This window comes from Herpailurus yagouaroundi, unplaced genomic scaffold (genome assembly GCF_014898765.1).
Source record: "Herpailurus yagouaroundi ecotype Mexico unplaced genomic scaffold, PumYag 164, whole genome shotgun sequence".
Taxonomy (NCBI): domain Eukaryota; kingdom Metazoa; phylum Chordata; class Mammalia; order Carnivora; family Felidae; genus Herpailurus; species Herpailurus yagouaroundi.
The window spans coordinates 47,800,633-47,823,688 of record NW_024412405.1 but is presented as its reverse complement, the minus strand read 5'-3'; the positions used below and the strand labels follow the sequence as shown (position 1 = coordinate 47,823,688).

Sequence of the window (23,056 nt, the reverse complement as noted above, 5' to 3'; positions counted from 1 at the left end):
ATTCTAATTTATGAAAAAAAAGTTTTTGAAAATAATCAAACTTCAGATAAAATGCAGTACAGTACAAAGTTTTGTTTTGCTTTTTTATGACTCCAAATGCTATAGTAATACAAGCCTGAAAAATAGTTTTTATCAAACTGATATTTTGGGACTCAAAACTGTGTTACACAGGGAAAATTACTTCATTTTGAACATGTTTGAATAGTGGCAGTATTGAGATTTTTGTGATAGAAAAAGAAGGTGTAAAATGAGAGGGAAGAAAAGCAAAGATCTTTCATGACACTGCTTAATGGCCAGTATTTTCCAAATAATGGCTAAATTTAAATTTTGATCATAACTAAACTTGTCACTTATAATGATATAAATGCATTAAAAATATATGTGCAAAGAAACTCCGGTACAGTTGTGGCTTCTTTTCAATTTGGTATAGACACATTTCTTGTACTTATGGATATTTTAGGATAATAGAAGCAAAATTGTAAAAGTGCTCACCAATATGTTAAGATTAAACAAAGTAATGCATGTGAAAGCACTCTGAAAACTGTAAAGTGCTATAAAAACGTGTATTTCACTGAAAAAGTGTTAGCTTTTATGGCCTCAAAAGAGATCACCCTTGATGTTTACTTATTTTAAGTAAATCAATAGAGAAAGGAAGATAAAGTATATAAATTACCTATCTTTCTAATTTACTCCCTCCCCTTTCTAATCTATAAACCCTCATCTGGTCCATTTTCAGCCTTCTTTTTCTGGGACATTTTTACTTTTTAGCTCTTTGGCTCATTTAAACACATGCTAAACTCAGGAGAAAAATCCCTTAGCTCATTTTCTCCATTTACTCTGTCACAAAATAGTTAGAAAGTTAAACACAACTCCTTTTTCCACCTTATCTTTCTGCAGTCTAACTCTGATATTTTTGAGTGCATCTTCTGCTCCAGAAAAAGTAATTTCCTGATTCCATCCAAAGATAGGCAATTTATTGAAGTAATTTAGAGATGGAATTTGCTGTCACAGAACCGGGTTTAATTCCTGGCTCTGTCATTTATCAGCTTTACGATTTGGAGCAAGTTACTTAACCTTTCTAAGTCTCTGCTTGAGACAATGTAAATAATGCAGTCAACAATGTCTGACACATAGCAAGTGGTCAAATACTGGCTATTTTATTCTTTTTGGAACCTTATTTTTCTAAGATAGGTTTCCATTCCACTCACCCCTTCTGTTGGGGGCAATCTATTCCCTCTTTTTCTACCAGTTAGCAATTACCAACTTGTAGACAGAAGTCCTGAGTTTGAATCTTGGCTCTGCCACTGAGTAGCTATAATTACCTAGAAAAGCACACTTTCCAATAATAAACATAGCACATGGAGAATGAAAATATAAACTGTTTACATACAGAAAAACATGCCTCAACTTGTAAAAAAAAAAACCAAAGGTTCCAGATCAGTCACATTTGTCAATGAAGAAGGCAGATACCAAACCAATCATCCTTACGTCACTTGACGTCACCAGTCTTGTCAAACCAAACCTAAAATACCTTCTTCTGTCAATTTTCAACTAAGACTCTAAATCATTACTATTTGTTTGAACTGTTGTTATATGTTAGGCTCTGTTAGGATTTTCCAAGTATTACTTGATTTAAATCCTTGCGACAAACCAAGGCAGGAATTAACAAGATCCCATTTTATGGGTAACAAAACCTAGGCACAAAGAACAAGTAACTTGCTTAAGGTTACACAACTAAGAAGTAGCAGCTGGAACTCTTAACTTTTACACAGTCATAGGCTCAGTACATTCATCTGACCTATGAACTGTATTTTCAATGTTCCATTTTTGTACGTATATTCTTATATGTTCTGTGTTGCTCATGCAGGTCATGTTGTATACATATTCTCTGTAGAGAATATTCTCTGTAGAGAACTACCATGGAACCAGATTCAGCACTTATTTTCAACTATTTAGAAGTCCTAGCACTTGATTCAATAACACACAACTTCTAAAGCACTAAATAAATGTTCACTGATAATGAAGAAAATGTGCATGGCCGGGGCAAAGTCAAGGTAGCATCACCCACATGGTAGAAATAATTTGCAATAAAACTATAAAATATTAAAACTTAATGAGCACAGTCTTAATTAGGAAATTGAAAATCTCATTAAACTTGCAGATGATACTTAGGTGGGCAGGGGTTAAACACTCTAGAAGAAAGAAGTAGAATTTAAAATGACCTTGATAGATTAGAGAAATGGTTCAATAGAAACCAGATGAAGTTCAAATAAAAGAAGAACAAAACCAAAAACATACCACACAGACAAAAAATGGGAATGAGTGGCTATGCACACTGATGGAGAAAAACAACAAAAACCCAAGCCACAAAGAAACAAGCTGACTTTCTGTTGGCAATATAGGCTGTTTTTCTCTCCATCAGTGGCTTCTAATTCTGGCTGCCCATGGAATCACAAGGGGAATTTAAAAAATATAGTGCTTGGGCCTTATCCTTGATCAACGAAATCAGAATACATGGAGATAAGGCTCCAGGTTGCTGTTATTTAAAAACTATTGGGGCACCTGGGTGGCTCAGTCAGTTGAGCATCTGACTTCAGCTCAGGTCATGATCTTGAGGTTCATGAGTTCCAGCTCCACATCAGGCTTGCTGCTATCAGCCTGTCACCGCAGAGCCTGTTTCAGATCCTCTGTCCCCCTCTCTCTACCCCTCCCCGACTTGTGCTGTCCCCAAAATAAATAAATACATATCAAAAACTCTCTAGGTGTTTCTAATGTGGCCATGTTTCAGAACCACCAGAATATATAACCAATCATAGCTTTTATATCCATATGAAGAGCCCTATAAAACTAATAACATATCTATCATTATGTATGATCAGATAGTGGGATATATGGTTTGCAAACTATTAAAAAAAACCCAACTGATATCAATGATAATGATTCCAGAGATTCTATTCCAGATTCTAATCTAGATCTGTGGTTCTCAATGTGCAACTCTTGAATGAGCAGTCTCTGGGAATTGATGAGCTACGCAAATTCTCATGCCCACCACAAACCTACTGAATCACTAACTCTGGGTTTGACCCAGCCACACTGTGCTGTGATAAGCCCCCTGGGTGATTCTGATACCCGCCAAAGATGAGAACCACGGCTCTAAGCTAAGGAACCAACTTTCTTCTGTTTTCTTATAGTATCTGTTTTCCCTAAAATTACAGGATGTTATATGCCTTCTTTTGTAAGTCATCTCAAACTCTTCCTAGGAGCAAATACAATATATCAATTATAAATTTAAAGAATCACGTTTTAGCAGTCATCATAATACACAAATACCTTTTTTGAAATATGTTTTATTAAATGGAGGCATGTGGTAAATTTAGTGTGTGTGTTGGGGGGGGGGGGGGGAAGTGTGTTAAAATTGGTGTTAAAATAGTCCGGAAGAAAAGTTAATGAATTAATTGGGTCAGTTTCTTTTCAATTGGCTCTGCTGGCATCACGTGGACAAAGGTGAGTCACAGATGTCCTTACACATTTCTTAAGCTGCTGCCTAATGACCCAAAACCCCTGGGAAAGAAATACCAGTCCTAGTGAGATTCCAGCTACCCCTTCCTTAACCAGTTAGGTGCTTCTGGGATTTAGGTCTCTGATTTCCATCCCCCATCCCCACCTCATTACTCTAATAAATCAAGTATTAGTGGTATATTTTAGCATTAATGGCCAAAATGTATAAATAAAACCTATACCTGGACTGGCAGCATTGAAAAATCATCACAGATAAACAGTAATAATAATTACTCCTAGGAGATAACAATATTAAAGTTTATGATTTTTCCTTAAGGGATGATAGCTCGCTAAGAAATACCCAGGAAGTTTCTTACCCCCTGTCCTCTCTTTCTTATCTCCTGTTCCCCACCATTTTGTCAGCTTTATTAAAAGATAGAAAAATATACAATTTCACTGCTAATTAAAAATGTAAAAAAATGAGATACCATGTTGTCTAATTATAAAAAAAAAAATTGAAACACATCTAGAGCTTTTGAAAGGTTGAGAAATGGACATAGTCATAGGCTGCTGGGACGAGTATCATTTAATACAATACCTCCACTCTACACAGGTCAGTATGGCAATATGTATGAAAAGCCTTAAAATTGTTCCTGTTAACTTATCCTAAAGAAATAGTGCTATTTATTATAATGATGAGAATTTAAGCGCCATGAAAAGGTCAAACCCTAAGAAAGCTGGTTAAATAATGTATGGCCCAGACTTACTATGGGGATATTACACGACCATTAAAAATTATTCAAAGAGGAATTCACATTATATGGAAAAAACTCCTAACACAAGTTATGCACAACATGTTTGAACTAAAAAAGTACATGTTCATTAAAAATTAGTAAGAGTGATGCCAAAAATGCTAATAATGTGTATGTGAGGAGTCAGGTTATGGGTAGATTTTATTTTCTCCTTCATACTCTTCTCTATTTTTAAAATATTCTACTGTTGATAGATAATTCCTTAAAAATACCCAAATAAATTAGTTTCTAAATGAACTCAATACTTATTCTTAGTGAGTATATTTATATTTGATCCCAGATGGAAGCTTAATTGGCTCAAATGTAGTAATCAATATGGCCTAGATACTGATATATAGATTCTGACATAACTGTTAATCAAATACAAATAACCAGTCTAAAGAAAATGAGTGGGAGGTGTAAATTGTAAAAGAATAATAACTAGTCAGTCTAATACCACATTTTACTGAGGAAGAAACATGGTTAAGTGACAGACTTTAGAACACATACTTCGCAAACCACCTATCTTTTCCCACTTCCATAGAATAGAGTCAACATTTAAAAAGAACAGTTTCTACTTCATATGAACTCTTTTTCAATTTAAAACTATCTTAATTAATACGTTGCAAATTTGGCCTTGGAATACAGCATATACTGTTTCGAGAAAAATAAAGAGTACTTTCCTAGGGAAACTTAAACATTCATTCCCTTAATTTTAAACCAAACTCATGAACAGTAGAATCAATGTGTTTGGGAGTAAATATGAAGGATTTTTTCTTTGGTGATAGACTACGTATATAAAAGTAGTCTATAGGGGTGTCTGGGTGGCTTTGTTGGTCAGGCATCTGACTCTTGGTTTTGGCTCAGGTCATGATCTCACTGTTTGAGGGATTGAGCCCCATGTTGGGCTCCACACTGATAGCACAGAGCCTGCTTGGGATTCTCTCTCTCTCTCTCTCTCTCTCTCTCTCTCTCTCTCTCTCCCCCCTCTCTCAAAAAAAAAAAAAACTTAAACAAAAAAAAGTAAAATTAGTCTATAAAGAATCCACTCAAATTTTATCATAAATTAAACCTACATGTGTTTTAAGTTTGTGACTTGGAGACACACATGTTTGTGAGCTACCAGTCGAGGACAAGATTTTATGGCAATAGTTCACCACATGCACACAGTATTTCCTGGTTAGTAATAAATATTGAGATATGATGGAGCGTACATCGACTGAAGAGTTGAGATGCCTGGTCAGCTTTTCTAGAAGAACGTTCTTGGAGTGTCAGCAGTTCAGAGACACTAGAAGGGCCTGGATTGCTATCACATGACAACAAAGACAGGTGCACCAAAGGAAGTTAACAGAAGAGGATAAGCTGCCAGCAGTTTACAACATGCTTACTCTTTCAATGGATAATGCTGACCAGACCTGTCATTCTAAGGCTTCTTAGTGGGAGATCTGAGGGATCTATACAATTTATAAAACTATAAAATGACACAATCTTTCCTATAATAGGCCAGTAGGACATCAGTTTTAGGATGGAATTCTAAGTTGTGTCAAAATCTATTTGTAATATGAAAGACATCTCTGAGCCAATAGAAAAAGAGGCGAAACAAAACAAAACAAAAACAAAAACTCTTGAACAGGCACTTCACATAGCAAGATATCCAAGAATCCAATAAGCATATGAAAAGGTGCTCAAGTTACTCATGAGGAAAATGCAAACCAAAACTACGATGAGATACCCTACCAGAGTTGTTGAAATGAAACTCTCAGGCATTGCTGATGGAAGTATAAACTGGTACAATCATTTTGGAAGATTGTTGTGCAATATCTCCTAAAGCTGAATATATGTATACCCAATGAAAGAGCAATTACACTCCTAGGTATACATCTGAGAGAGTCCAAACACTTGTATAAGAATGTTTGTTGGGGCGCCTGGGTGGCTCAGTCGGTTGAACATCCGACTTTGCTCAGGTCACGATCTCATGGTCCGTGAGTTCGAGCCCCGCATCAGGCTCTGTGCTGACAGCTCAGAGCCTGGAGCCTGCTTCAGATGCTGTGTCTCCCTCTCTCTCTGGTCCTCCCCGTTCATGCTCTGTCTCTCTGTGTCTCAAAAAATAAATAAATGTTAAAAAAAAAAAAAAAAAGAAAAGCCCATAGCTAACATCATCCTCAATGGGGAAAAACTGAGAGCTTTAAAAAAAAAAAAAGAATGTTTGTAGCAGGACTACTTGTACTAGGCCAAATCCAGAAACAACATAAATATCTAACAACAAAGGGGAAAATACCGTATATTCACAGTGGAGTACTAAATAATAAGAATGAAAAATTACAAATGCACACAACGTGGATACAAAGCGTATGAACCTGTTTAAAAAAAAGAACAAAGTTAAGACGAATCTATGCAGTCACAGGGTATGTGTGTGATGCGAGGTTATGGACTGGAGGAGCGGGAAAGGGCTCATACCTTCCTAACAGTATCATTTGTTGATCTGTGTGTTGGTTATATAGATTTGTTCGCTTTATGAGCGTTCATCAAGCCACATGCTTAGGAACTGTATACTTTCTTACCTTTATGTTATTCTTCAATATAAAGTTTACATTTAAAATGAAGGAAGAAGCAAAAGAGTATATGGAAAGTTTAAGAAAAACAAAACAAAACAAAACCTCCCAGCTCCGGACTATACCAAGTACTTAAGTAAAACAGAGAGGGTTTTGCTGAGGCATGAATCTGTACATTTACAGTCTTTTATTCCTGATTTTCACACTAGAGTTAGTGTTTGGCATTTGTAGAAAGAGGCTAGTTTACTAACAGGTAAAGAAGATCTTAGTGAAAAAATACAAAGAAATTCTAGACAGGGTTGGAGATCTGTTGAGAAAAGGAAGATGAGACGAACCATACGCGTCTAAAATGAGAAAAAAGAAATGACACTTTTTAGAACAGACAGGCATGGGCAGGGGCACAGAAGGAGAGTATACCAGCAGGATACAAGAACTCATTACCAAACAGCAATTTAAAAAACGACTCTCAAAACCCTCCCTTTGGCTGACTTTACAACAACAAATATGTAGGAGGCATGGGGTTAATTTCCAGGAAATATCAGGAAAAATTTCTGCAACATAGTATCTAGAGTTACTAACTTTCCTTACCTTGTATCATGACGGAATGTATTTATTTCTCACCCTGGGCAGATCAGGTCTCTTTATGTTTCAATGACAGAGCTAAAGGGATCAGTGACGGAAGAGGTTAACAGAACAGAGGGTAATGGGCTGCTTCCAGTTTCCAGCAAGTGATGTTGCTGTGGCAAATGATGTTTAAGCAAGTGGCAAACGATGTTTAAGAAGTGATAAAAACCTGAGACTTACTGGAGGTGAAGCTACCGCCACAGGTGGCCAGGGTAGCATAGACCCCAGGAGCTTTGGGCAACACTTTCCCCTGCTCTGTGTGACTGTCCCGGGCACCTCTGCATGCACTGGGCCCTTTGTTTACTGGTGTCTGCACATTCAAACACGGAGCATCATCAGCATTATCTAAGCAGTTGCCTGATGACATCACAATGAATTTTAAAAGATCCTTTTCTCTTTTTTTCTCCTCCTTTGGGCCATGGGGAATACCAAGGAAAAGATATGAAAATACACTTTTTTTTTTTTAAACCCAGTGATAAAATACACTTTGAATTAAATAAAACCTAGTGCATGGTTTATCAAACATCAGCTTAAGAACTCCTCAGGCTAACTGTATTAATAAGAAGTAATAAAAGGACTGGTGATAAAAGTTTCTTAGTTGTGTCTTATATTTGTAGCATTGAAGTTCTACAAACTGAGTTATTGGCCTGTCAGGACTAATCTACAAGATGTTATTAACATTTTTAATGCTAAATCTAAACAGTACTTATTGGTCCATCTTCAAATATAGATATGTTGGTAAATGAAGATTTTGTTTTTATTTGCATAGCATATTAGCACTTTCCTGCTGCATTAGTGTTTTAATGGGAAAAGTATACACATATAACAGGGCTAATCATCATATTTCAAATAAAAAAGAAAAGGCAGAATCTTTTAACCTTGAGGCTGTTATAAAGGACTAGGTGAAGGTAAATAAAATTGATATATGAGGTAAATGGTGATGCTTTTTTTTACTCAATTTCAATATTCCCTTATTTCATTATTGCTCTAGAAATCGGGATTAGACAGCTCTTCTGACTAATTAACCAAAGGAGGTTTGACTAATAGAAGGAGATTGCAAGCATGATTAGTTAAATGATGATGTACATAGCACTTAATGATCATTATCATTTATTCTAATATCAGTGGTAATAAATAGTGAAACTGTTTAAGCCAAATGCTGTCACATCACAATAATGTAGATCATGGCTAACGCTAATAATTTCTAATTTACTTGGAAATCAATGGGACATGCAGCTTTCTTAATGCATGTCAATTCTTTCTTCAATAAATTTATAGGCCCTTTTAAAGTAAAAAAAAAATATTTAATATTTATCTCTTTACCTAGACTACATAACAGGCAGTCATTCCACCATTTGCCTCCAAAGCACCAACAGTTCTAGTTATATTAGCTAGCTCCTTGGTCTTCCTAAGGTTCGGGTAATGTATCAAGACACTTATTTACAAAGATCCAATGACTATAACCACACTACTGTTTCAAGATGCTGGTTTCATCCTAGTCTCTTGCTTTCTATGGATTCAGTGGGAACAGATTAGTCATCAAGTTCTTAATGCATCACTGGAAGGCTACTTTTGCTCTAAGAAACAAACTAGAGTGGCACTTGATTTTCTCTATTACTCATTTCCATCACTATTTTTGCTCACATTAAGAATTACAAGGAAAAGAAGATTCAGATTGGTGCTGCAAAATCGCTGGCCTATGTTATCTACAGAACACACACGAAAAGGTGGGGAGAATGTCTGTTTTCTATGGAGAGGCACATTCATTATCTTGAGCTAGAGACACTACACTATTGACTCTTAATCATGCCCTATCACTCTTTAGGAATGCACTTTAAAGAGGCTTTTCATTTCCGGACGGCATAAAAATGAAAAGCTGAGCACTAGGACAGACAGAAGTCCCCTTTAGGTTCTTAGCACTGGAAGAGGAAAAAGGAAAAGGAAAAATGAAAAATACAAGTGCAATCAGCTTTTTTTTCTTTTTTCTTTTTTTTTAGAAGAAAAGGATATTAGATAACTAATGAATAAAAGAAGAGATTTGGCTTCTGTCTATATTTTAATGGGGACAAACTAAGTTACTCTTGGAGATGTCGTCCTATCTCGATTGCCTGCCTGTTGCCCGTTATGACCTTTAATATTCCTAATTTTAATTTTCTTTAAGGTTCATGGTTACTTTACAAAGAAATGCAAAATGCTTCCAGTGAAATAGCAGTTCCTTGTCTCTGACTCTGCCTTATACATATTCCCCCTGCTATTTCTCTTTAAAAAAAAAAAAACAAAAAACAAACGTTTATTTATTTTGAGAGAGAGCAAGCAAGGAAGCATGAGTGGGGGAGGGGCAAAGAGAGAGGGAGGGAGTGAATCCCAAGTAGGCTCTGTGCTGTCAGAAACTGCTGAGCTCAATGTCACAAACTTAAAATCATGATCTGGGCTGATACCAAGAGTCAGATGCTTAACCAACTGAGCCACCCAGGTGTTCCCTCCCCTGCTATCTCTTGATTAGCCAATTTTTGACTATAGTTACTGATTTCCTATTACGACAGACCAAAGCTTAACTTCCTCACAGGTTGTTTCAAAAGGGCTGCTCTCAACATGGCTTCCCCCAGAACTGAGAGAGGGAAGCAAAACAGAGCACCTAAGATGGAAGCCATGGATCTTTCATAACCAAATCTCAGATGTGACATACCATCAGTTCTGTATTCGGTAGGTTACTAACCCTGGAAAATGTGTATGAGAGTGCTGTGCGTTACATAAGGATATGAACACCAGGAGGCAATAATCATTTGGGTCATCTAGGGAGTCTGGCTATCATAGTGTTTATATTGTTAGACTGTAAAATTGCACACAAGGCTATGTCAAATTCAAGTAGTGTACTATGATTATATATCCTTCCCCCGCCCCACCCGTTAAAATTGCCTGTACTTTTTTTCTTAGCACCTACCACTTGTCCCATACTTGTCTCCGGAGCTTTTTAACACAATTATATCTAATTGTATAAATATATACAATTATACAAATACAATTATATACACTAAATACGGTTGCACACATAGCCAAACAGATCAGATTATCTGTAAGTCCTACAATTTACTCCTGAGCTTCACCAGAACTGTTTATGCTTTTCCAAATATATACTACTTTCTTTCTGCTAGCATGTTTTTCATATCGAAAGATACTTTTAGGTTTTTTTTACATACATCTTTTATATTTCAATGAAGAAAAAAAGAGGATGATATATATATATTATTATGGTGTTACATTAAATATGGTGTTATTCCCTACATTTTCTCTGTTTACTAAGAGTCCTTTGGGTTTGTTTTTTCCTTCTTTTTTCATGTTGAATGATTTCCTCAAATGTCAGCTGATGAATCCTTGGCTCAAATTAGTGTTTAAGAACAAAAATTTTGAGTGCGTTTATTAACTAGTGAGCTCCTCCATGGGATGTTCTTGCAGTAATCTAGCATTTTTTTGAGAGAAGGGAGCCCAAATGCTAATACCTGAAGGCCTTTTCTCTGGACTGTTCATTATCTCCAGATGAATAATCTGACACATACTTGGAGTATAAGCTTGGCTCCTATGTAGTAAAGACTAAGTGGTAGGAAGGGGCCAGAAGAGGATTTTGCCATTCGTTTCTCCCGAAGACCTTCCCCAGTGTTCATACAATCCCTATTTTCAGTGGAGTACCTCAACTGGCTTGTATTCTAATTCTAGAGCATCTAGCAGCATACTTTTTTTTTCAAACAGCATACTTCTCATCTCCTGGAGGGATGTAGGAAAGGGTGAGAGGTAAGTACAGCACAGTGGTGACAAGTCTGGATTTGGAGCTACTGTGCCTCATCGGAGGTTGAACTGCTCCTTCACGATGCCTGAATTTTCAGCTCTATGCCTTATTCTTCCCATCAGTGGTTCCTGAACCACTCGTGTGGAACCGTGAGGACTCATTAGGGTCACCTGTTGTGAGCTGAATTGTGTCATCCTAAATTTATGTTGGGAGTCCTAATAACTGGTACCTGTGAATGTGACCTTATTTGGAAATTGAGTCTTTGCAGATGTAATCAAGTTAAGATGAGCTCAAACTTGATTAGTGTGGCTCTCACCAAATGACGAATGTTTTCATAAGAAGGCCACGTGAAGAAGGCAACAGGGAGAAGGCCATGCGAAGATGGAGACAGAGATTCAAGTGACTCAGCTGTAAGTCAAGGAACACCAAGGCATGTCAGCCACCACCAGAAGCATGGAAGGAGACAGAAGACAGATTCTCCCTCAGAACCTCTACAAAGAACCAACCTTTGCCAGCACCTTCAGACTGTGAGTCTCCAGAATTGTGACAGAATAATTTCCTGTTGCTTTAAGGTCCCGACTTTATGGTAGTTTGTCATGGCGGTCTTAGAAATGAGAACACCTGGATTCCAGTTTTTTCTTTCTGCACCTTTTACTTCTCTATTCTGTCTTTATATGTTGTTTCCAGTTAAAGATGCCTTTATTTCAGAGGAGTTGAGATTGGCTTTTACTACTCCTTCCCTCAGTGTCTTTGCAGTGAATCCCAAGGAGAAAAGGAGGTTAAATCATCTTTTCTATTTTAAAATTAAAGGTTCCCAGCCCTTTCATTTTTCTTCTTTTTCTCCTTCTAACTAGTTCATACCAATTAATGCACTTTAAGTGCAATATAGGAACTATTCACAGAAAGAAAGTTAATTTCAATCTAATTAGTAAACCCATTCTGCTTACTGCTGTCATTTGGCTTAAGAATTTATAATAACTTTCTAGTGACAAATGCACCACAGAAGGCGGGTGGAGAAGGGGAAAGAATGAGGAGGAACAAACGTATTGAACTTATTAAATGTCTACTCGATTCTAAGCACTGTGGTACTTTCACACACTTTTATTTAATCTTCCCGGTAGTCTATGAAACATGCCATTTCTGTTTTACCACTGAGGAAGAGGAAATTCAAAGGTTAAATAATCTGCTATAGTCACCCTGTTAGCAAGTCAAACCAAGAAGTCGGTCTCTAAATCCCAAGCCTGACCCCATGCTGTCTTTCAAGGTCAGACCGGCTAGATCATTTAAGGCTTCTATAAACAGAATTCAAAAATCTGACTGGTTTTATGCTTTCACAAATGGTCAGTGAATAAGAACCACTGCTCTTTTTGTAGGTAACTACTATGTGCCTGGCAGGCACTTTGCAAAACATTCATTTTTAACACTGACAACAGTCTTGAAAAGTGGTTTCTGGATCCGGCCACTCCAGACTGACCTTTAATGAGGACAAATATAAAAATAAATCTATGGGACCTTAGCAATAATAAGGTTAGCACCAAGAGCTCTTTTCATAGGAAAGGATCTGAGACATGTAATACAGTTGACACATGCCAGGAAGGAGACCCGCCACACGAGGGTCCCCACTGTCCCTGTTAGATGACTTTTTCATACGTGACACAGCGCCCCAACGATGCTGGAGCACACATCATGTTCCAACACAGTTTCCGCGGCTTTCCTAAATAATTTCCATCCCATTTGAAAGTAGGAAATATCTTATCCTCTACAAAATGGGATGACTCCTCTTGAAGGGTGCTCTGAAGCCCTCTCAGCCTGCCTTCTGCCACACTGAGCACCATGGTTACATTTGGAGATGAACTTTTAGAACCTTTAGGTTATAGGGAAACTGTCCTTTGTCCCATGGCCTGGGAAGCACCTTGGCCACCTTTCTTCCCCCTCAGACTTTATAGACTGGTATCATTGCACAAGTCATAGTCTCCCTTTTCAGATGCAAATACCATCTCGTCTCCCCAAGCAGTTACCTTTCACAGTCCATCCAAGGACATTTGCCGTGGGTCCTTTAGCACCCTTGCCTCTCTTTCTACCCAGAGACTCGCTTTCTGTTGGAGACCCTATATCTTAGTTCTCAGAGAAAACAGATGTCATCAGGTATGACCTCCAGATTCCTCCTTACTCAGTATTTGTAACCACTTCTCTCTGTACATCCTTCCTTTCTACTGTCCAGGTACTCCACAGTTGTTTTCTCCATGCCATCCCCCAGGAGCCTCACTCTAACTACTACCCCACTAAATAGTCATCCCTCCCCTCCAGAGCTCCTTCCCTTCACAATACCAAGACCATAATAAAGTCAACGACACACAAAAGACAAAGAAACATAACCTACTAACACCAGGACTCATTCTAGTTCCAGCTGTTCCTAGCTATGTCTCTTCTTTTTCCTCTTTCATATCCAGTTTTTTATTTTTATTACTTTTAATGTTTATTTTTGAGAGAGCAAGCGCACAAGATAGGGAGGGGCAGAGAGAGGGAGACACAGAACTCGAAGCAGGCTCCAAGCTGTCAGCACAGAGCCCAACGCAGCGCTTGAACTCAGGAACCAGGAGATCATGACCTGAGCCGAAGTTGGACACTTAACTGACTGAGCCATGCAGGCGCCCCTATATCCAGGCTTTTAGAAAAACAGCCTCTACTCCTCCAGCCAATGCCATCTGGCTTCAGTTTCTTCTATTCTTTAGAAACTGCTCTTCCTGAGGTGGTTAACAGCACCTGTGTCCTCAGGCCAGGCCACGTTCAGCTGCTCCCCCATCCTTTCCTTACCTGGCCTTTCTGAAGCCTGGGGCTTGGTTCAAGCCCTTCCCAAGCTCCTTCCCAAGCTCCTCTTTCCCTTGCCTGTTCTTCCAAGTTGTGAAGCTCAGATGAGCGCTGCAAACTATCCTTCCCAGGAAAACTAATGACTGTCCCAGGCACAAATGATACCTTTCTCCTCCCTGTATCCTGGGGGAAGCTTCCCAGTCGCACCATTTCACTCAGTCTTAACTGTTTATCCTAAACAATTTCTTTGTCATTAAAACTGTAGATCTGCCAACCACTTGACACGTTTTTCACATTTGTGATTATGTCAATGCAACTTTAGTTCTCAAATGGCAAAATTACAGTAAAAGTGGTTTCCTTTCAAGGATATACATGGAAAAATATAACATGTAAATAGAGAAAAATTGTCGCAAGTCAGTAATCAAACAACAAAATCAATTATCTTTTAATTTTTTTTTGGGGGGGGGGTTGTGGGCAGAAATTTGATTAAATCAAGAGATCCTCTCACTGGAAAAGAAAATATGCCCAAACACAAAATCTGAAACAAAAGGACAGAGTTCAAGGAGCTTCTAAAGTCTGTCCACTGGCTCCTTCTACACTCAGATTCTGAACCTTCATCGTGAGAAAAGGGAGAAATTTAGAGTGGGCCAGAAATTTTGAAAGATCATGTAATTATAGTCCACCATGGAACACAAACAGAACAAAAGACATTAATCATAACAACTATTTCAGGGAAGTCAAGGACATTACTTTCCTTAAGCAGTAGACCTTTATCCCTTCTCACTCAATTTAGTTCCAGACTTCAGCACACATTTGTGAATGCTCATTAAATGAAAGGCATTTGCTATTTCTTGCATAAATGTCCTTTTAAAGCAACTTGAAGTCCTCACAGCTTGAGAATTTTTTAACCTGTTCGTGCTTAAGAGTGTATACGATAATGACTAAGCCAGAAGGTTGTCCCTGCCTTGACTATAAATTAGAAAGGCCATTCTCTTCTGCCCACAGGGCATGCTTATCTAGGAGGAGCCCTGCTGAGTCCATTCTTCCTTTTGCTTGAGTACATCGTAAATAGGAGAGACTGATATTTGAATAAAATGTGAAATCACCCAAATTGTTTTACACTCCTGGCCTAGAAAAATCTCCTTAAAAATATTTAAGTCTTTTTTGACAGTTCCAGGTAGCATTTGATTCTGCTGGAAAGCTCCAGTGTAAGGGTGTCAAAAACAATTAGTATTTTATAATAGCTCCCTTTCTTTCTTAGGTAGTTAGTAGGGCACAAGTTCATCGGAAAAAGAACAAAAAATATTCTCAAGACAATGAGCCAATGACATTTAGCCAAATCATATAATTTTACTTTATTATTCTCTAGGCTCTTTCTACTTTTTTTTTTTTTAATTTTTTTTTCAATGTTTATTTATTTTTGGGACAGAGAGAGACAGAGCATGAACGAGCGAGGGGCAGAGAGAGAGGGAGACACAGAATCGGAAACAGGCTCCAGGCTCTGAGCCATCAGCCCAGAGCCCGACGCGGGGCTCGAACTCACGGACCGTGAGATCGTGACCTGGTTGAAGTCGGACACTTAACCGACTGCGCCACACAGGCGCCCCTGCTCTTTCTACTTTAAATTCAGATACAGTTTAAAGAAATAAAAGTGTTGGTTGTCAACATTCACTTTGATAGATAAGGTGTTCTAGACAAGGAGTGGTTTGGTGTTGTCTTCACTGTTTTCAAACAAGCCTTAAGGCAGCTAGTGTTCGTAGACACTACTGAAAACCTTACTAACTCCATAATTCTGCCTCAAGACAAATTCTTGCTGTTTGGGGAAAGGTAGGTCAAGAAATAAAGAGAACACAGGACTGAGTAGATTAGGGAGGGGGAGTGGTTATGTGTGAAGTTTTGATACATCAACCACAAAGCCTGTCTTGTATGTGTCCCTTATTGTGTGGAGAAATATGCTAATTCAAAGATATCTAACTAGCTTCACTTTTAATTCTGACTTCAAATCTTAGAGTAGCAGAGCAGCTGTGCCTGGCGGCAATACAATCTTATTTCTATAAAAATCTTTCAAAGCTCCATATATAAGTGGAAGAGTAAAAATAGATAATCAAATCCAAATTAAGGCTATTAAGAATTGATTTAGTGTAAAGATAATATAGCAAGATTTTGTTTAGGTTATGGATGTTCACTAAAAATGTGTAATACTTGTTTGCCTAAAATTTTGATTATGTTTTATCTTATTTTGTCACAGTTAAATAGTTTTATCATTAGGGGTTTTAATTGCATATAGTTTATAGAATTCTTTCTGATTACTCTATATCCATTTAACTGAGGCAAAAAAATCCCACTGTACTAAAGGAACCTTCTAATGAAGATGCAATCAAATTGCAGGCAGATGTACCACAAGGTGTGGCTTAATAGTTCACATTTGTGAATCCTTTGTTACGAATGTCTTACAGAGTCTACACAGCGTGCAGAGGCCAAGTCCTGGAAGAGGGTAGGAAGCAATGCATCCTGAAAAATACTAGTCACACAGTGGTAGATCACGGAGTCGTAGCAACAAACAAGCAACAAAAGGAGAAAGAAAATGAGGAAATCAACTCTTTGCAAGTCTTCTTTCAACCTCCATAATGTTGGCTCCGCTATCGTGCAGTCTCCCAGACTTCTTCATCTTTCTTCTGTCTCTTGCTCACTTCGTTACCCACCTGTGTCCATTCCTGAGGTGTAGCACTTGACTTGCCATTCTCTAGATTCAAAGATTTTTCCTTTAGATAACTCAGTAACTGACACAGTGTAAGCAATTCTCTGTGAGGGTCTCTTAACCCACAGCTCTAGACCTGGCTTCTTCCCTCAAACCTTGGTAAGTTCTTTAATTCTCTCCCCATCCCCTTGCAGCCAATCCGTGTTGGCATCAAGATGGCTGTGAAATACTTCTGACTCTTTTCTCTCTCCTACATTTCTCACTTCAGTTCCAGAAAAATTGCTCGGACCTGTCATTTTCCTGCCCCCAAACCTCAACAGTCCAAATTCTTGATCTGGCACCAGACTCTCCATATACTTCTTTCCTATCTGGTCCTATATTTTCAACCAGATGGTTTGATTCACGAGCACCCAAATATGGTATAATCTTTATAAAAATGCACTAATAAATACTTTGAGTATCTTGACTGAAAAGGAAGTCTTACTATTTTCCACAGACCAAAGAAAATCTTCAGATTTGGAATGCACTGCATTCAGTAAAGAAATGAGATAATGCCCTGTACTCATTAGCAGATGCTTTCCTTTGTTTTATTTACTGTTGTTAAACTCTGCTTGATTAAGCAAGGGAAAGAAATCTAATTAATAAGCAACCCTCCACTTCTAAGGAGTGAATAATCCAATCAAGATTGAACTGCATCCTCCCTATTTGATGTAACACCTTTTGAAGCCTAGACCACTGATGATCAAATATCTCCTGATGACAGATAACATTTTAGGGAGGAGATGAGAGGGGGTTAACAGTGTTCACAGCTGGAGCTTTAGCAATTAGCATATTAAGTCCCACTTATTTGGGTGACATCCAACGACCTGATTCTGCTCAATACAGTACATTAATCGTTCCATTCAAACCTAAACATAAACATGTCTGTTCATTCAACACACTCTTACTAAACACCCATGTGTTAGGCACCAATGCAGCTAAGTGCTGAGGTTATAGCAGTAAACAAGTCAGATAGCTTTGATCGTCTTGTCCCCACCCTGACGGGACTCACACATAGAGTGGCAGACACTGAATAAGAATATTTTACAGGAAATGACTACCGCAAAATGGGAAAGCCACGGTGTTATTAGAGCATACAGTTTTACAGGGTTCAGGCTGGGGTTCATGAAGAGCCTCCTGAGAAAGTCCACAAATGTTGCTCTTTCTTGGCTCACCCTTGCCCTCCAGCTTTTGGCCTCATTTCTACTCATCTCTCAAAACTCTGTCTGGATTTCAGGTCCTTCTAGAAGTCAAGTCTGGATTGTCTTCATAAGGTCTGGATCGGTCTTCCACACTTGTAGATATTCCCAAAACATTATGTATTACTTCTATCCTGGCATTAACCAAATGTATAGCAATTGCTACTCATCTGTCCCAAATGCATGATGAACTCTTAGATATGGTAAGTGCCTAGCAAATGCTTAAGTTTTGCTAAATTGGGGCACCTGGGTGGCTCAGTTGGTTAAGTGTCCGACTTCAGGTCATGATCTCACAGTTCATGAGTTTGAGCCCCATGTTGTTGGGCTCTGTGCTGACAGCTCAGAACCTGGAGCCTGCTTCAGATTCTGTGACTCCTTCTCTCTCTGCCCCTCACCGGCTCACACTCTGTCTCCCTCTCTCTCAAAAATAAATAAACATAAGAAAAATTTTTTAAAAAACAAGTTTTGCTAAATTAATGAATGAATAAAGTTTTTGTGAGGAAAAATATTGGACATTTAGTTTCTGCTGAAGCTTTCACAGGCAACACAAAAGGTAAAAGAAGTTATGGTTTTAACCAAAGTATTTTTGGTAGCAATTTGGAGCACAGCACAAGGACTGGATCATTCATACATGAGGTCATCTTCTGCCAAAATATACACTGGAACATTTTAGCTGCAAGGTCCCAGAGGATATTTTACCAGGATCTTCTAATTCTGAATTATAAGATGCCTGATGTCTGTATCTACATCTGTATGTGTATGCATAATCTAAAGCTCTATACAATCTGAATTTATACTCTATACAATCTAAATGTTCCATGATCTTTCTAACAGAGTATAAGGTGGCTACAATTAATACAGATGTTTTGATACAGAGTTTATCAAAAGAAAAAGTGATCATAATTCCAGAAGATGAGTCCTATCTAGAGGTTAAATCTGGGAACAAAAGACAAGATACACTGGAGGTTAAGACATATCTGAGAGGGTGAATCTCAATAGGTCAACCTTATGTCAAGAAGAGAAAAAAAATGTACACACATGGCTCATCAGCTCAAGGGGGTGAAGGGGAACAGATCCTGATTCAAGCAATTGTACTCAGGAGGGCAACATGGCAGAGAGATTAAGAAGTCAGAATCAAAAGTCAGACAGGTTCAGGTTCAAAACTTGGCACAGGACCATAAACAAACTTCTAGACCTATTTAATCTTTAGTTACTTTCAACAACGAAAGGGAGATAAAAATATTGACTATCCGATATGATTATTGCCAAGATTGAATAGGATGATACATATAAAAATTCTGCATAGTGCTTGGTATTTAGCAAGCCAAATAACTCAGCAGACATTAACTTATTATTATTAATACCTTTACAGATATTATTTTACTAAGGATATAAGCCAAGTTTAAAATAATTGTATAAAATCTTAGAAATCTTTAAAAATAGGTTATGAGATAAAATGAATTACTATATATGCATGTAGAAAATATCAGACATTAGTTTTAAGTACATATGAAAGCAGATTAAAAAGTAAAATAGGTTTGAGTTACATTTCATTCACTTAGTTCAGTTGTAGGGTTAGCATTTTCAAAACAAAAAGGAATGCTTAAATAGCAAGATTACAAAATACTCTGAAATATCTTTTTCTAAAAATAATCATGATCCTTGCTGCAATCATGATACTTTCCTTAAAAAAATCTACACTTTTCAACATGCAGTCAAGTAAATCTAACTTCTTTATACACAGAGTTCTTAAAGAGTAACTGGTCATTTGAATTTTTCCCCATGTGGTTAGAAATATGAAGGGAAAACACAACAGAAATATTGATAGAAAATAAGTTTTAAAAAGACTTTAATCCACTGCATTTATATTAGAAGAGACTTTGACCTCTGTGATACATCGATTTCCACTGGTTTGCTATATAATCTATCGCTTAAGTATCACAATAGTCTTAGAACTTCAGATAGCACATGTCAACTTGAATAAAGATAGAAATGCAAGGTTCATCTGCTTTTATGCAATGCACCAAAATACCACAATTTATAAGTAATTATAGATGAGCCTTTATAGACTGGACACTTTACTGACATAATAGTAAGAAAAGGACTAGGTTCCCCAGGCAATGCATAAAATTATCTTGAATAATATTCCTCTACATAATACCTAAAGTACTTATTTTAAATTAAGCATAGCATGGGTATATGTATGCCATTATAATCATGCCATGGTCATTGTGTTGGCCGTGGGTCTTGGATGATTCACAATACGGGCTGCATTGTTTATTTTATGCATTTTATTACTAACAAAAAGTAATCCAATGTAGCCGTATGTAATCAAAAAAGAAATGTGATGGGAATCAGAGTTGCATTTTGGTCATACTTATGTCACTAACTAGCTCTGTACTCCTGGGAAGTTTTCAGCTTCTCTCAGTTTCCACTTATTCATCTACAAAACAAAATAGTCTCTAGGGTCCCAGGATAGCTCTATTCTCCAGAATTTTTGCCATTATTTACCATGTCGCAATGACTCCAAATCATAAACCCAAATTTAGGAATTACTTAATTACCTACAGTGAATATCTCTGACATACTACTACAATTCCTTTTTCTACTGTTAGTGTAGGGAAAGGCAAACGGTAACAAACACATACTGTTGAAAAGACTCAGAAGACCTATTTAAAAATTTGCTGTAGATATTACCTTTCCTCTCATTTATTAAACATCTACTGTATACATTTTACCTTGAGCAGTAAGCATCTATCCATCTATTAAGATTAATTACCCACATTCTCGTCTTTTTCTTTTTTACTTCACAAATTTTTTTAGGCTACCCTAGAAATTTGACACAGATTTCTATACTCCGTCACACATTCACATTTCCAGAAATTAACTCATCTGCACCCAAAACAACCCTTCAGTGCAAATCTGTCAAGTATTTTTTCCATTTATAACTCTGGCATACTTTGGTGACAATCTCACTCTGTATAAATGACAATGGTAGTCGATAAACTTGCTTATGACTATGGAAGGTAAGCAGAACCCTGTAATATGGGACAGTGAGAGAAAGGGAACCGACATAAATAAAACCGAGTCAACATGAACTGGCACCTTGAAGAGAAGAAGAGGGCTCCATGCAGGTGGTGTGCAGAGGTTGGTCAGGGACTTTTGAAAGCAGTCAATCTCAGCTAAGTATCAGAGACTAAGTTAACCCACCTTTTTGGTGATTCTGGTACATCCTTCCACAATAACACATGAGGCTCATCTGTGTTAATGATTTTGTCAAAATGCTAGTCATAGTATTTCAGACTTTACTGGCAAATATGGTAGAGTAAAATAGGTAACAGATTCAATATTTCAAATTGTATCCTGATATAAGGTAAATCCTATGTAAAATATTACTTTGAGAGCATACTGCTTTTGAAAGGATACATTGGACAACACTGATCAAAAATGTGTGACATAATCTCAGATAATAATTTTAAAAATTCATCTGAGATCTGAAAGAACTCTATATACTACCTCAAGGCAATGATGTAAGCATGAAACATGAATATACAATCTCATAGCAAATAAGTACAGCTACACATTTCTCCTATTATAGCTGTATCTAAACGTGAGAACTTCCCAGCAGCCTATTAAAATAATAGATCAATAGGATAAAAGTAGATAAGAAGAATGTGCAATTTATGAATGCGGTTTATTACCATGGTTACAAACTTTCAGAACAGGCCTCTGAGACATGGGACTGAAACTTTGCCGAATATCTGTTAAAAAGAGAGAGAGAGAAAATTAATATAGAGGTCTGTTCATCTCAAAAAGTGTTACAGTATTAGACTGTTTTCAAAGGTGAAATAGGTCGGGACCCAAAGCAATGCTTCAATACCCTGAAATACTTGAAGCAATGATGTTATGACTTTTACTTCCCATTTAATTATGCTACTGTAAACTCCACTGGGATAAGGTGCATATGGTTCTTTAGATGAGACTTGTCACACTAATCAAGATTTTCTAGGTTCAGTGCTTTGATTTGTTAATGTGCCACTGACATCGGCCAACTGGAATGCTTCTCTCTCTGACATTTGTCACTGCAAGGGAAGGATTAAGCAAACTCATGGAACTTCTGAAGAGTTGTTGCCCACAGCACTGCATGCTTGACACATGACTTGAAAAGAATTAAAAGGAAGGAAAAAAAGGTTGTTCTTTGTGATAGTTCCCTAGAAAGTAACATGAAACAAGTATAATGTTCACCTTTTGGCTTTGGTGTCCTTTTTCTTCGGTCGCGGAAGGCAGCCCCCGACTGCAAAGCCTCCAGCAGACTATCCATCACTCCTGTCTCATCACCCTCTGTGAAAAGAGATGCAGGGAATTCTATCAGCCCTCAGGGTTACCATAGCAATGTCAAAGCATACACAGAAGCTGGTGATGGTGATGGTAGGGGGAAGAAAGATCAGATGCCAGGACTAAACCAGCAATTTTAAGATAAGATAGGACTTTAACTCTCTCATAAATCAAATATCTTTTAATGAAATCTGTCTCATTAGTGTCTGCGTTAGTGTCCACTAAAGAGGACTGGGTTCCATTGATTCACTTCAGAGGACTGCTTTTATAGTCTGGCGGCACAATAACTTTAAATAGAATGCGGTTCTAGTCATATCTGTGTCGCAGGTTATCATAAATCACATTTCCCTTGTAGAAATGGGTTATTTTCAAAGCACCAGCTTCTATTCTAAAATCGGCCAGGTGTAGGAGAATGTTCTTGTTGTCGTTATTGAGAACTCTGCTGCCTAAACTCATTGCACAAAATTATATTTCCAGGTTAACTATTGTGAACATGCTCCCAACAACTGAGTTTTCATATCAGAACTGACTTAGGTGACACGGAATAATCACTACAAACTTTTATAGAATGTATGAAAAGTTTGTCTTCTGTAATGAAAAATAACAGAAGAGGCTCTCAAATACCTAAAATATTTCATCCCATTATGATTAGTTTAAATTGATATTCTGTATATATTTACCGAAAGATGTGGTTATAGAGTCAATTCTCTCTGCAAAGAACAGATTATTTT

The 23,056-nt window shown here is 37.5% G+C and overlaps 1 protein-coding gene across 1 annotated transcript in view; it reads right to left on the bottom strand.

The window, feature by feature from the left end:
- DIAPH3 (diaphanous related formin 3) overlaps window positions 1-23,056 on the bottom strand; it is a 508,696-nt gene that overhangs the window by 112,082 nt on the left and 373,558 nt on the right. Inside the window, exons 26-27 of the mRNA XM_040487410.1 lie at window positions 22,236-22,331; window positions 21,692-21,751 (exon numbers count right to left, since the gene is read on the bottom strand). Of these exons, the coding sequence (XP_040343344.1) occupies window positions 21,692-21,751; window positions 22,236-22,331 (156 nt within the window). The remainder of the gene's footprint in view (window positions 1-21,691; window positions 21,752-22,235; window positions 22,332-23,056) is intronic.